The sequence below is a fragment of the Cynocephalus volans genome, chromosome 7 (genome assembly GCF_027409185.1).
Source record: "Cynocephalus volans isolate mCynVol1 chromosome 7, mCynVol1.pri, whole genome shotgun sequence".
Lineage (NCBI taxonomy): Eukaryota > Metazoa > Chordata > Mammalia > Dermoptera > Cynocephalidae > Cynocephalus > Cynocephalus volans.
The window spans coordinates 132854838-132868550 of record NC_084466.1 but is presented as its reverse complement, the minus strand read 5'-3'; the positions used below and the strand labels follow the sequence as shown (position 1 = coordinate 132868550).

Here is a 13713-nt window from a genome sequence, read left to right as displayed (position 1 = left end):
ACAAGGGGTCTGGGCCTCTGTCAGCACTCAGGCTGATGGGCAAGGGGGACTGATAAGCGGGCTTAAGCAGCCTAAGGAATGTGCATCCCTAGCCCTTGAGGGGGCTCAGGCCCAGAGAGCCTGTGAGGGGTGGGCTGGGGACCAGTCTTTGCTCCTCCCTCAAGTCTTGCAGGCAGTCTCTGAGCGGGCTGGGCCCGTAGAAACATGATTCCAGGGGCCAGATGGAAGGGACTGGCCAGATTGGGTGACAGGGAAACCAGAGTCCGGGTGGCCTGGCATATGGGGGCAGAAAGGGGCCCCTGGGAATCAGGCTCCTGGGATAAGGGATTCCTGACCCCTGGCACATTGCCTGGTCTGGGGGTCTCTGGTGCCTGGAATCAGGTGTTCTGGGGCCTGGCTGTTGCTGTGCCAGGAAGAGAAAATGATGTTTCTTTTTTTTTTTTTTTTAAATTAATTAATTAATTTATTTATTTTAAAAAGATGACCGGTAAGGGGATCTTAACCCTTGACTTGGTGTTGTCAGCACCACGCTCAGCCAGTGAGCGAACCGGCCATCCGTATATGGGATCCGAACCCGGGGCCTTGGTGTTATCAACACCGCACTCTACCGAGTGAGCCACGGGCCGGCCCGAAAATGATGTTTCTGAAGAAGAAACACCTCCACCTCCACCTGGTTGAGGATGAGTGTGTATGTTACCAGCTCTAGGGTCAGCAGTTCAGCAGCTGTGTTAATGGGGGAGGTGTGGAAGTGGGCAATGCCCAACAAACAAACAAAACGTTGTTACCTCCCCAGACAGGCTGAGGATGGACAGAGAACAGGGCCTGGTGGGGGTCAGGCCAATTCCCCACATCAGCTGCTGGACAAGTGAGTAGGCAAGGGGGAGGGCACCCTAGATAAGGGGCTGGTATTGGGACAAGTGAAGTCACTCTGAAGAGTGTGTCCCCACAATATGGAAAATCACTCTGTCTTCAACACACATCCCTAGAGAAGGAGGTTCTCCCCCCAACCTCGTGGTGAGGAGCTAGGGGGTCCAATTTTCCTCCCTTCTTCACGTCGAGGACAAAGGAAGATGACCCCTGTCTGTGTTGCGCAAACGCCTTTCTTCGCTCCAGGAGGACTTTCCTGAAATGCTTCCACCCGGGAGCCAAGGCGGAGGGGGCAGTCAGGCTTGGAACCATTTTCCTCCCTCCCGCGACACGGGGTCGTAAGGGACAGGGGAAAGTGGAGCTGGCGCCCTCTGGTGGGCGAGGTCGAGACCGTTTGTGACCGTACCGCTCCCCAAGCCGCCTCTCTAAAGCCTCTAGGGGTGCGCCGCGGTGCAAGGACCCACGAGTACTCGCGAGTGGTCTGGGTGGCCGAATTTTAGGCGGAAGGCGAGGGAACAAGTCACTATGGCTGGCATGCATGCATCCATTCATTCGAAGGGCTCGGGTTAGAGTAGAAGAATCGGGCTGCTGCCTTCACTCCTTTCCCTTCCTCCTCTTGGATCTAGCCTCCAAAGTCTTCCGCACGTGCTTGGATGGAGGCGCGGGAAACAGGCCGAGTGCAGCGCCGTCATCTCTCCCGGGGAGCCTCCCAAGCGGACCCATCTACCCACTAAGCGTGGCCCCGCCCCAATATCTACTCCCCACCCTCGCGACGCCGCCGATCGCTCATTATATTCCTCGCCTGGTTTTCTGGTCGATTTGCCGGCGGGTGAGGGCTGGCGCCGAGCGTGCTCCTGTCCGCAGTGGGGGACCAATCCACATCGACCCCTCCGTCCAGCAGTTTCTCAGCCCGATGGGGCGCCCCGCGGACTGAGCTGGGAATTGCTTTTACTCCCTCCCCGCTCTCGTTTCTCCTCGGTCCCCCTTTCCTGCCCCCTCGGGGCACAGTAGGAGCGCTGGGGGATGAAGGCGTACGCCGGGGTTTGCAGACCGCTGGAGGAGGGGCAGGCCTGTATTTGGGGGACAAGGAGCAAAGACTCCCAGACGGGGCCCGAAGTGCATAACGCCGTGGCAGCGATTTGCATTTCAACAGTCGACGGAGAGTCCGGGGCGCTTTGAATGCCGGACTCAGGAGGCGTGCTTAGCAGCGAGCGGCAGCCCCCGAGCTGGTGTGGATTTGAGGGTCCCGGGGCGGGCCGGGGACCGGCCGGGGCGAGGGCTGCGTTTGGAAAGAGGCTGAAGGTGTGTGTTTGGGTCCCGGTGAGGGCATGTTGGCGGAGAGGTGACGTTTGTGTTGGCGAGCAGTGTGTGTTTGTGTTTGCAGGAGGAGTGTGTGTGTGTGTGTGTGTGCGTGTGTGTGTGTGTGCGCGCGCTTGAGTACGTGTTTGTGTTTGCGGAGTGTGGGGGCGGCGGGAAAGGTGGTCTGGCTGTCACTCAGCGATCAGGTTGACAGGCGCTCCCTCATCTGGGCCCGGGAGCTCTGATTGCAGACTCGAGGAAACAAAATAGCAATTGTAATTACGGGGCTTTGATAAGATAAAGGAAGGAGAGCTGGCCGGGAGGCCAGCGAGCGAATGAGCAGGGGGGGCAGACAGCGGCCTGCGGGGGCCCTGGGGAACATTTGCATCTGTCAGTCACGGGGCGTGCCAGGGCAGACCCGGGTGCCTGCTGCGGGGGTGTTCCCGCCTTCCCCCTCCCACAGGGACAGGGACTTTGGGGGAGTTGAGAAGAATCTCAAGGAACTGGGTGAAGGCCCAGTTTGCGGGAGGGTCTCCAAATGCAAAGGAATTCTGGTCCTGCGGAAGGTCGGTGGCAGAGGTTAGGGTAGGACTGCCCTGACCTCGGACTCTTTAGGCCCCACGATGTCCATCTCCTCTGGGGAGAGGGAGGAAGGTGGATGAAGATCATTGAGGTTCAGCCCTCAGAATCTTCTAGGGATTCCATAATCAGAGTGGAATGCTGGCCTGAGCCAGGTGCTGTGCCCCTCTCCCCGATTCAGGGGAGGGGCAGGTGCCCAGAGTGGCTCTGGCTGGGACTCCGGGACCATGAACACACTACTGGATGGGCTGTCCTCCCTGACCCCTACCTGCTCCCTGCCCTTCTCATCAGACTTATTTTCAGAGGGCTGGGTCCATGATAGGTAGAGGGCCTTTCTCTCTATTCATTCACTCACTCACTCATTCATTCATTCATTCATTAATACACACAAATTAACATTTTTGAGGGCCTACTATGTACAGGGCATGAGGTTAAGGTGGTGAGCAAACAGACATCACCCTTGCCTGCTTGGAGCAGTGCAGAGAGGCACTCAGTAAGTCACGATGCAGGCCTCTAAGACAAGAACACAGTGAAGGAAAAGGGCTTGCCTGGGCAGTGGGCACTGGAGCCCACCTGGCTTTCTCCCCACTAATGGACCCACCTCCCAGTGGGGTTGAGAGGAGACAGTGCCTGCCAAGCCTTTAGCATATACAAGTGCTCAATAAATGGTGGTGCTTATGATGCTTATCTGTTGAAAGGAAAGTGAAGGCAAGTCTCCCTGGGAAAGGTACACATAGGCTGAAGTCTAAATGCTCAGTCAGTGTCCCCATTATTCATGCATTCATTCACTCAATGAACATTTAACTGCAGTAAAACTCTGCCCAGCTCTGTGCCATGAGCTGCAACTTCTGAGCTAGTAAGACATGGTCCTTGCCTCCAGGTTTGTGTGGGCAAGAGCAGAGCAAAGTCTTCTGGAGAGGGGTGACAGGTGGGCTGAGTAGGGACAAGATCTTGGGACAAGCCCTCTAACTCTGTTTTCCCTTCTATACGTTGCTCAGTGTTTGCATTTATGGTAGGGAGTGGGAAAGGTGGAACACAGGGAAAGGTGGGGCACAGAATCAGGGAAGGTAGGCAGACCCTGTCTGTGCTGCTGGACAAGGGCCTACCTGCTTCCTCTGGCCTAATGGTTTCCTGGAACCATTCCCACCCCTCCAGCCCACCCCAACCCCCCTTGGAGGGCCAGTGGGGAGGAGGAGTTTGTGGGTGAAGGCAGCAGCTGGGTAGGGCATCTGTGGCTCCACCTGCTTCTCAGAGTACCTGTCCCAGAGTACCTCTGCACATCCAGGCTGTTCCCACAGAAGTAGTGTGGTGGCTCGGAGTTTCCAGAAGCCCCAGGGGGAAACAATGAGGTGAGGGGCTGGGAAAGGCTTAGACAAGTCCCTACCTTCTCCCCCCAACCCCAGTTGACACAAGGCACCAGCCCATGCCTAGTATTAGTACCCAGTAGGTGTGTAAATACCTGTTAAACGAAAAAAATTGGGACTCCAAGGGGGAAAAGGCTGGGCGACCCGGAAAAACTTCCCCTAGGAAAAGCTGTGTATTTATTTTAGCCCCTGATGCCTGCTGTGTTGGGGGGCAGTGGCTGTGGGTCCTGCTAGGGACCTCTGGGCTCCCCCTTCCCCATAGGTGGCTCGTGGTTCCTCTCAAGCTTCAGGCTGCGGGGGGCGGCGGGGGGGGGGGACAGGAGCAGGGGTGATGATGATAAAGGGTTGCGGGGAGGAAGGAGGCATCACTCGATCCGCAGGGAGGGCCTTCCTGGAGACTGAGCGAGACGGGAGAGACCTGCGAGCAGGGGTACTCAGCCTAAATGTGGGGGAGCTGCACAGACGCGCACTGCGAGAGAGGGGCGCACAGCCATCCATTGCTCACACGCTCAGCGGCCGCTTCCAGGGAGCAGACCCGCCGGGACAGGACACACAGTAGGCTGCTCAGAGACAGGCCACGTAACCAGAGGCATAAGCGGAGCCGGCCGCACCGCGGAGACCTAGCACCCCCGGACTCGGGCGTACCGGGCGGTCCAGGAAGCCCCGGCCGAGGGTCTCCCGCCCCGCTGAGTAGGCTGCCCGAGGCGTCCCCCATCCCCGCGTGTCCGGGCCCCCAGAGCGCGCGAGGGGACAGGCCGAGGACAGGGGGAGGTGCCGATACCGGGTCCCCAGACCCCTCCCCTAGCCCAGACCCCCAATCCCAGACCCGTCGGCCGCCCCGCCCCGGTCCGCCCCTCCCCTGCCCGGGGCTGCGTCCGGGCCCCAGCTCCCAGCCGGGGGCTGCGGGCTCCGGCCGCCCGCCCCGTGCTCCCCCCTCGCGCCGGGTGCGGCGCCCCCCGCCCCACCCCTCCCCCTCCCTTCCCACCTACCCACCCACCCCGCCGGCCCGTTACCCTCCCGCCTGCTCCGGCTCCTGAGCAGCCAGCGGCCACCGGCTCGGGCAGCGGCGCAGAGCGTCTCAGCGCTGCGCGGCGAGCACGACATTCCACGCGACCCGCGGAGCCGCGTCGGGATCGCCGCTGGGCTCCCGCAGCGACCCTTCGTCGGCCTCCGCCCCCCTCGGCTCGTCCCTCCGCGGCCGCCCGCGGGACGGCGTGATCCCGCCGGGGCTCTCGGTGCTCCCGGGGCCGCGCGCCATGGGCAGCCCCCGCTCCGCGCTGAGCTGTCTGTGAGTACCGCCGTCGCCCCCGCGTCCCCGCGGCCCGCGCCCGCCGCGCCCTCGCCGCTCACCCCGCGCCTGTCTGTCCCGCCCGCTTTTGTCTCCCACAGGCTGTTGCACTTGCTGGTTCTCTGCCTCCAAGCCCAGGTAAGGAGCACTGCGCAGAGGCGCGGGCCGGGCGGGCCGGAGGGGGCGAGGGCGGGCAGGGACGCGAGGACCGACCCCGCGCGGCGCGGCTGGAAGGAACGCTAGAAATCCAGCCCCGCACCGCCCGAGGAGGGAGCTAAGGAACAGAGAGGTAGCGCTCTGCCTCAGGTCACACAGCGAGTGAGTGGCGAACCTAGAGCCCAAGATCGCGGAGGCCGGCGCTGTCTCCCACGCACCCCAGCCCTGCGGGGCGGATGCGGGCTCGACGGGAAGCCGCACCTGGCCGCCGAGGAAGGGGGCGGCCGGGACCAGGGGACGCTGGTTGTCAGGGGAAGTCGGGGTGACGGGGCAGGAACCCTCTCCGCGGCCCTCTGGGGGAACGATCGGGTCCCCAGGCCCTCCGCGCCCTCCACATTTGCCCCATAAATCTGTCTTTATAAATGTCACGGGTCGGGGAGCGCCGCCCGCGTACTAACAGCGCCCTGCTCCTCCAGGAAGGCCCGGGCGGGGGGCCTGCGCTGGGCAGGGATGGCCGGGAGCCCCAGGGTGTTTCCCAACAGGTGGGTCCAGATTCTCCCCCTTCCCGCGCTCGTCCATCCTGGGTTGGGTCTGCCCGACTTTCCTGGGCAGGGGATGGTGGCCTGAGCCGGCATGTTGGGGGGAACCCTCCATCCCCTACTGGCTGCCTGGGGCAGTGGAGGGAGGTGCGGGGCGATGGGGGCCACTTGGGCCCCTGGGCGGAGTAGCATTATAATGGCGTGTTGTGTATTTTTCAATTTCCTAAAGGTAACTGTTCAGTCCTCACCTAATTTTACACAGCATGTGAGGGAGCAGAGCCTGGTGACGGATCAACTGAGCCGCCGCCTCATCCGGACGTACCAGCTCTACAGCCGCACCAGCGGGAAGCACGTGCAGGTCCTGGCCAACAAGCGCATCAACGCCATGGCGGAGGACGGCGACCCCTTCGGTAAGGCGCGCTGCCCTGGCACCACGTCAGAGTGAAGGTAGCCTGTGGACCATGCGGCTCCTGCGGGCCTGCTGGGACGGGACCACTAGCCCCAACGGCGCTGGCCAGAGGCCTGCAGGCTCTCCAGCTCAGAGGGGAAGGAACTAAGACCAAAAGGTGTCTGAGGGTCAGCTGGAGGAGAGAGGGCTGGGGAAGGGACCTTGGGGAGTACTTGGCCCGCAGGTGCCCCCTTCCCTGCCCAGCCAATGAATGAATCCAGGAATCTCCCTTTACACCTCCCCCTTCATACACCCCTCCCCAGCTGCAGGTGGAGGCAGGGGGTTCAGAGGGAGGGGGCTCAGGTTTAAGGGAAGCTCTTGAAAGAGGATATGTCGCCAGGGCCCACAAAAGGAGAGAGGGAAAGAGAAGAGAGAGAAATCCCCCAACTCTCCCAGCTTAGGAAGGGGGGATACTGTGAACCTTTACAGGCTTTGATTAGAATGGTCAATTACACATGAGGACTAGGCTTGGCAAGGGGACCTCCCTGCTCCGTTCGCCCAGGAAGCCAGGCCGTCGGGGCAGGGCTCCCGGCTCCCTGTGGGGTGGTGAGTACAGGGAGCTACTGCCGCCGGAGCCGGCTGCGGACTGATTGATTTCTAAAACATTCAATATTCCTGCCTTGAAACGGGGCCAATTTCCAGAGTCCTGGATGTATCAAGAGAAAAGCAAGCCCTCTGGGCGGCTGGCGTTGTTTTTAGAGAGCGATTATTGTGAGTTTAAAAACCTTTAAATAATGACCAAGTTAAACAAGCATGAAAGGAGAGGGGAAGACTCTATTAAAATGTAATAAAAAGGTGAGGCATTTTAAGAGCTAAGAAGAAAAATGAAGAATGATATAAAACAGAAAAAGAACGAGCCTTTTTTCAGATGTGGAGTTTGAAAGGAGTCGCAAGTCTGTAAATGTTAAAAAAGAGGTTCGAGATTGTTCTCTATGAATCTCTGGAGAGACCCCCGCGTCTGGCAGAGCGATTAAAACTCTTCTTACTTTCACCTTTTTTAACATTTCCTGAATACTTTCTCCTCTTCGTGAGCCAGTTTGGGGGATCGAGTATGTCTCGCTGCATTTTTTCTGCATCGACGTAGCTGACTTCCCTTCAAAGCTGGAGGAGGAGACATAATTTTCCTGGGATAAATCTGTCACTGGGGTGGAAGAATAGGTTTGAAAATGTTAAGCTTTCCAAAAGCCCGGTTGGGAAAGCCGCTGTAAGCTGCGGCCCCAGCTCCCCAGACCCATGCGGGAAGGAGAGTGGGGGCTCTGTACAGTGGGGGTGGGGGCGGCCTGCCCGGTGGCCGAGCTCCCCCGCTGGGCTGGCAGGGCCTGTCTACGGTCCCTTTGTCCCTCCAAATTGGCTGCTTGCTGCCCTTCTCAGCTTCCAAGGAAAGGGAACGAATGCCTGGCTCCTCCGGGGCTTGCTCCATTGGAGCAAATGGCCTAGCATCCTTGGATTTTGGGGAGGGAAGGGGAGGCCAAGCTGGCGGTGGGGGGATTATTCTTTAGACATCAGAGGAGGCTGATGCCCACCTCTCTCCTTCACCTCATAGAGGCTTCCCAGGTGCCCTGGTCATTGCCTGCAGGGCAGGAATAGAAACCAGTGACCCAAGAGCGGAGGCTTAGGGTGTGCAGCCAGGGCAGGAAGAGTCTGGGGGAGAACAGCAGAGAGACCCCAGTTGCTTCTTTATGGGCCCCAGGAAGGAACAGAGTCACCTATCCCATCCCTATCTGCACCGACCAACCGTCCAGAGTCCTCAGAGTGGGACCCGCTCACCCTTCTCCAGCCAGCATCCTTCCTGACCCTTAAAAGCAGACATTTCTTGCTCTGGAAAACAGACCAGGAAAGGGATGAGCAGACTGCCTAGGTCCAAGGGAAGGTGGGTAGGAGGGGAGGTGACAGCTGCATTTCCCTCGTTGATTTGGGGCCAGACTGGGGACTTGGCCACTGGGTCCTAGCTTTGTGCCTATGTGAGGGAGGTTGCAGGGGGTGGGAAGGTGGGTGTATTTCCAGGCTAGGCAGCAAGGGCTGCCTCAGTGACCTAAGTACCCCCCTCCCCGCCATTGGTTTTAGGGACAGAGAAGTAGCCACATGTCAGTGCAGGCTGAGTCCCAAAACTGCTTTCTCAAGGAGGCAAAACGCTGGGCTCTGCAGTAGGGAGGGGAGGAGAGCCAGCCCCTTCTCTTCCACCCAAACAGCTAAGTCAGCCCTCGCTTCCTTCTTGGGGACAGCCTCTAAGAGAGGAGCTGCACAGAGAGGTGGACAGGACAGCCTTCTGTGGCATGCTGGCTGTCTAAGAGTGGAGGAGTGAGGGAGAAGGCCGACTCAGCCCCTGCCTCCTGGTCCTCCAGACTGAGAGGCACACATGCCTGGCTTTCTCTCCTCCTCACCCACAGAAAGTGTTTGGTCGCTGGGGTGAGAAGCCCAGCTATGATGGAGGGTGAAGGAGGAAAGACGATTGAGTTGTTGATTTCTGGACACTAGAGCTGGGGACTGTGGTGACTGGGAAGCTCTGGAGAAGAGGCAGAATTCTCCCAGCTGGTGTCTGAGGTTATGGTAAAGCAGATGACTTTGGGCTGTGTGTGTAGGGAGAGCTGTCCCCATCCCCATCACTTCACAGAGTAGAGCTGCCCAAAGCTGTGAGTTGGGATCCCAAGTGGCAGAAACAGGAGAGAATGCTTTTTCCTTTGGCCTCAGGGCTGGAGGTCACCGCAGCACCTGGATATTGGCAATGGTCTGCGAGGCATGCCCACATAATATTCTGAGTTGAAAGGATCCTTAGAGATCTTTTGATTAGCTGTGGAACTCTGGCCAAGTTAAAGTCAATCACTGTTTAGTTTAAAAAGAGGGTGGAAGAAATGGAGCTTCAGCTTGTTCAATTTGATGGCCCCAAGACCCCTCTGCAGAACCCAGCTTGCAAACCATGATCTTGTTCACTCCTCTCTGTACACCCATGTGTGGGGTCTGAGGCCCAGAAAAGCGACTTGATCTTTCTTGGGGTTGCACAGCATATTAATAGCTGGGCAGGGGCTGGAGCCCAGGTTCTGGGTACCTGGCCCTTGGAGCAGTTGCTGCTGGGATGTGACAAGTCTGTGGGACAGCTGGGGTGAGGATGTGGAACAGTGGGGGTCAGGGACCTTCCAATAACCATCCCCCCACCTTCCCCAACAGCAAAGCTCATTGTGGAGACAGACACCTTTGGGAGCCGGGTTCGAGTAAGAGGAGCGGAGACGGGCCTCTACATCTGCATGAACAAGAAGGGGAAGCTGATCGCCAAGGTGAGGCCCCAGAGGAAGGCGGGGCCCTCGGGCCGTGGGAGTGGGCTGGGCTGGCTGAGCTCCTCCAGGACAGTCTTGTGCTCTGATCTCAACAAGGTGGACAGAGAGACACAGAGCCACCTTGGGGTTACCTAATGATTGGGAAGGTGGTAAGAAAGAAGGGAGCTGCCTGAGTGATGAAAAGCTATAAAGGCGAAGGAGGAAGAAAGAAGACTAGGAATGGGCTTGGGGGGCGGTTGGTAAATTCCATATATCTTTTTAACAAATCGCCAAATTGCTTTGCTATTATGTCCAATTACATGGTACCAGCATTTGGAATGTTCAGTAAGCCGCAGGCCCAGCCCCTCAGCCGGGCTCCGAAATGGCCCCATTAGTCACGCTCCTCTCCAGCCTGGAGCTCCCCGCTTCCTGGGCTTCTGGAGCTTGGGACTCAGAAGCTCCTCACAGGCCTCCCCTCCCCCGTAGGGTGGCTGCCGTGGGGCCAGGGAGCTGGAGTCCTGAGGGGCCGAGGGGGCAGGTGGGGAAACGGGTACGAGCAGCTCCGCCAGACTGGTGGGCAGGCGGCCAGAGCGGGCAGGCCCTGGGCCCCTGTCTCTGCCTCGGTGCGCTGGGGCCCAGCCCCTCCGTAGACAACCATGTGTCACTGCTGCCCAGGAGGACAGGAAGTTGCCGGGTGGGCTGCGGGTTGTGAGGGATTAGAGAACGGGTGCCCGGGCAGGGGGTGGGGCTGCGGCTCCTGCCCACCTCGCCATCTGCTGGGGTGCCCACCTGCTGTCTGGGGCCGCTGGCCCTCTGCTCTGAGGGGGGGGCCCGTAACGCCGTGTCTGGCCCTCCTACCTGCAGAGCAACGGCAAAGGCAAGGATTGCGTCTTCACGGAGATCGTGCTGGAGAACAACTACACAGCCCTGCAGAACGCCAAGTACGAGGGCTGGTACATGGCCTTTACCCGCAAGGGCCGGCCCCGCAAGGGCTCCAAGACGCGACAGCACCAGCGCGAGGTCCACTTCATGAAGCGGCTGCCGCGCGGCCACCACACCACCGAGCAGAGCCTGCGCTTCGAGTTCCTCAACTACCCGTCCTTCACGCGCAGCCTGCGGGGCAGCCAGAGGACTTGGGCCCCCGAGCCCCGATAGGCACCTGCCCGGCGCCTCCCCAGCGGGCCAGACCACGGAGGTCTGCATCCTGGGGGAGTGCATTCAAGAGAAACTCAAGCAAGATGGGATCCGTGCTGCTGAAGGCCTGAAGGCCGGGGAGGAGCTGGGGGAGCCCTGGGTCCAGTTGTGGATATTGTTTGCTGTTGGGTTTTTTGTTTTTGATTTTTTTTTTTTTTAACAAAAGAGAGGCTCTATTTTTGTATTCCACTTGGCTGTGGTGTCTGTCTTCTTAACTCTCAGAAAGGCCCATTATTTGCCTAGACTGAGATTCCGGCTGGGGGCTCCCAGGGCTTGGGGGGCTTTCTCTAGTCCAGCAGAAGAGGTGCTCCTGAGGCCCCAGCCCCTACAGGGCCAGTTGGCCAGGCAGCCAGGGTCTCTGCTGTACTCTCAGGTGGGACAGGGAGGAAAAGGTTGTGACACAGGCCAGTTCTTCTAGGGGTGGGTATCAGTGGGGGGTGGTTGTGTAATAGTTGCTTGAAATGATTGAAATATTTATTTAATTTGCATGTTAAAAATGTGTGTTGGAGAGTGAGCTGGGGTCAGCCTTCTTCCGCCCTGCCCTGCTCCAGCTGGTGGGCGGCTGGGCGATGCAGCAGATCAGGCACTAGAGCTGACTGTAGCCTCCCTCCATTCTAAGGACCCATGCCTGTCAGTTGTCCCCATCACTGTCACTGGAGGGGTTTTCCTGGGAGGACAGAGGCAGAGAAAGGAGCAAGAAGAGGTTCTTAGCTGGTCCTGGGAGTTCTCAGGCATGGGCTTCCTAGCTCTTAACTGGAGTCATTGCTAACACATCCCCAGGCTACCTCAGGGCCAGAAATGATGAACATGTTAGGACCAGAGCTGCAATCATGGATTCAAGTCTGTAAGAAAGTCCTCTCTGTGCCTGGGTCTATGTGGGAGACAGTTTGGTGATTCCAGAACTGGTTCTTTCTGAGAATCAGGCTCTAGAAAATGAATGAAAAGAGAAGTTACCAGGGTCCAAGGTGGAAGTATATTGGAAGGGGGGACTGCCAAGGCTGGTGCTGATGATCGTGACATGGAACAATTATTAACTTTGGAAGATCTGGTTAGAGAGCTGTGAGCAGAAGTGCTGAGCTCAGGTGCTGCAGAAGAGCTCAGGAGACTGTTGACCAGGAAGACACGGCCGACCTCCCTTGGAGAGAAGGGCCTAGCAGAAGAAGAGCTGGGAGTGGGGCAGGGCCAGAAGGGAAGCTCATGGGTGGAGAGCAGAACTCAAGCCGGTCGTACCATGGTAGCAATGGAAGAGGTCCTGGTGTGGGTACAAGGACTGGCCCGTGGTAGGAGAAGGCGCATGTGTTTGCATGTGGGCCAGTGAGATTGGCACCACACCACACAGAGGGAGAACCCAAGCCCAGAGGCAGATCTCCTGAGCTCAGAGCTGGCCCAGTCTTTATAAGTGAGGCCTCCCATTCTGGCTGCTTCTGCTCCCTTCTTTGAGGGTGCCCCTGGGCTGCTCCCATAACCCAGCTACTGGGCCGCTCCCATAACCCAGCTACTGGGCCAGTCCAGAAACCTCTTTCCTCTAGGCCTCTGTTCTTTGGTACTTCACTTGCCATCTCATTTGGGTGAGGAGCAGCCCAAGGCTTCCTAACCATGTGGGCCTCCCAGAGTTGCAGCCCAAAGTCCCAGGCTCAGCCCGTCCAGGTGGATCAGGAGTTCCAGGGCTGAGTGGAAAGCCTTGGAGCAGAGAGGTTAGGGATATCACAGGGTCTGTCCACCCCACTTCTTGTGGCCTGCTCCAGGGGGTGGGGTCTCTGGAGACAGTGATTTCTCCTGGTGCGTAGACATTGGGGACATGGGGACCCTTCCAGCTCCCCCAGCTCTTGGTGCCTCCTCCTCTGCTCCCCTCCCCCTTTAATTAATTCTGGGTGAGCAGCCTGGCTTTATTGTGCAAGGAGCTGGGGTCTCACTGTGGGAAAAGTCACACCTTCTGAGCAGCTTCTGATGCCATGCAAATGAAGAGACCGTCCAGGAAACGCTTTCATCTGCACGGTCGCCTGTCCAGCCCCCAGCCCAGTAATTACCCACATTTCATTTGTTTGAGAGCAATTGCTGGGGGAAGCCACAGGGTAGGAGGGAGTCTGGGGGGGTTGGTGGTGGAATGTCAGGCTCTCCTTCTGTGATCCTGGCCACAAAGTGGGGCCAGGCTGGGCCAAGTCTGGTCACTGGCGAGGCCAAAGCTAATCCTCAAGCCCCCAGGCTGAGGATGCTCCAGGGTGGTGGGGGTGGAATTGTGCCGCCATGTTTGCACTTAGGGAGAAAAGATGAGCTGTCCAGAGAGCCAGACCTGCCTCACAGAGAGGAGGGAGTTGACTGGCCGGGGGGAAGAAGAAATAACGCGGACAGGAGGGTTGGGTCTAGTCTTCGAGTCTGCCTAAGGCTTTGTGAAGGGGAAGACTCCCAGCACCACCCCAGGCCAGAGACCCATAGGAGCTGAGCCCAGAGCAGTGGGAGTGGGTCAGGCTAGAGCACCCACCAACTTGTTTATCTTTGAGTTGCTGCTTCCACAGAGCCCTCACTAATGGGGTTTTACAGCCCACTCAAGCTGCAACTGGCCAAGAATCAATCATTACCGGCACTTAGTGGTTTGATAGTTAACAGCCTGAACTGAAGCCAAACTGGTTGTTAACTGTGATAACAACTGATTTCAAGGGGTTATTGCCGGCCCAATATGCTCAGCCCATTTATTTCGGGGAAAACAAGCAGGGAGCTGTGGCAGGGCCCAGAA

The 13713-nt window shown here is 58.5% G+C and overlaps 1 protein-coding gene across 4 annotated transcripts; it reads left to right on the top strand.

The window, feature by feature from the left end:
- Nucleotides 1-5365: 5365 nt before the first annotated feature.
- On the top strand, nt 5366-10943 carry FGF8 (fibroblast growth factor 8). 4 transcript variants are annotated; one of them, XM_063103084.1, is made up of 6 exons: nt 5366-5397; nt 5499-5535; nt 6030-6095; nt 6355-6502; nt 9703-9809; nt 10653-10943. In XM_063103084.1, the coding sequence occupies exons 1-6, from the start codon at nt 5366-5368 to the stop codon at nt 10941-10943; spliced, it is 681 nt and encodes a 226-aa protein (XP_062959154.1). The 4 variants fall into 4 exon arrangements, with proteins under 4 accessions (XP_062959154.1, XP_062959152.1, XP_062959156.1 ...); XM_063103082.1 differs by having other exon boundaries at nt 6322-6502; XM_063103086.1 differs by lacking the exon at nt 6030-6095.
- Nucleotides 10944-13713: the final 2770 nt, after the last annotated feature.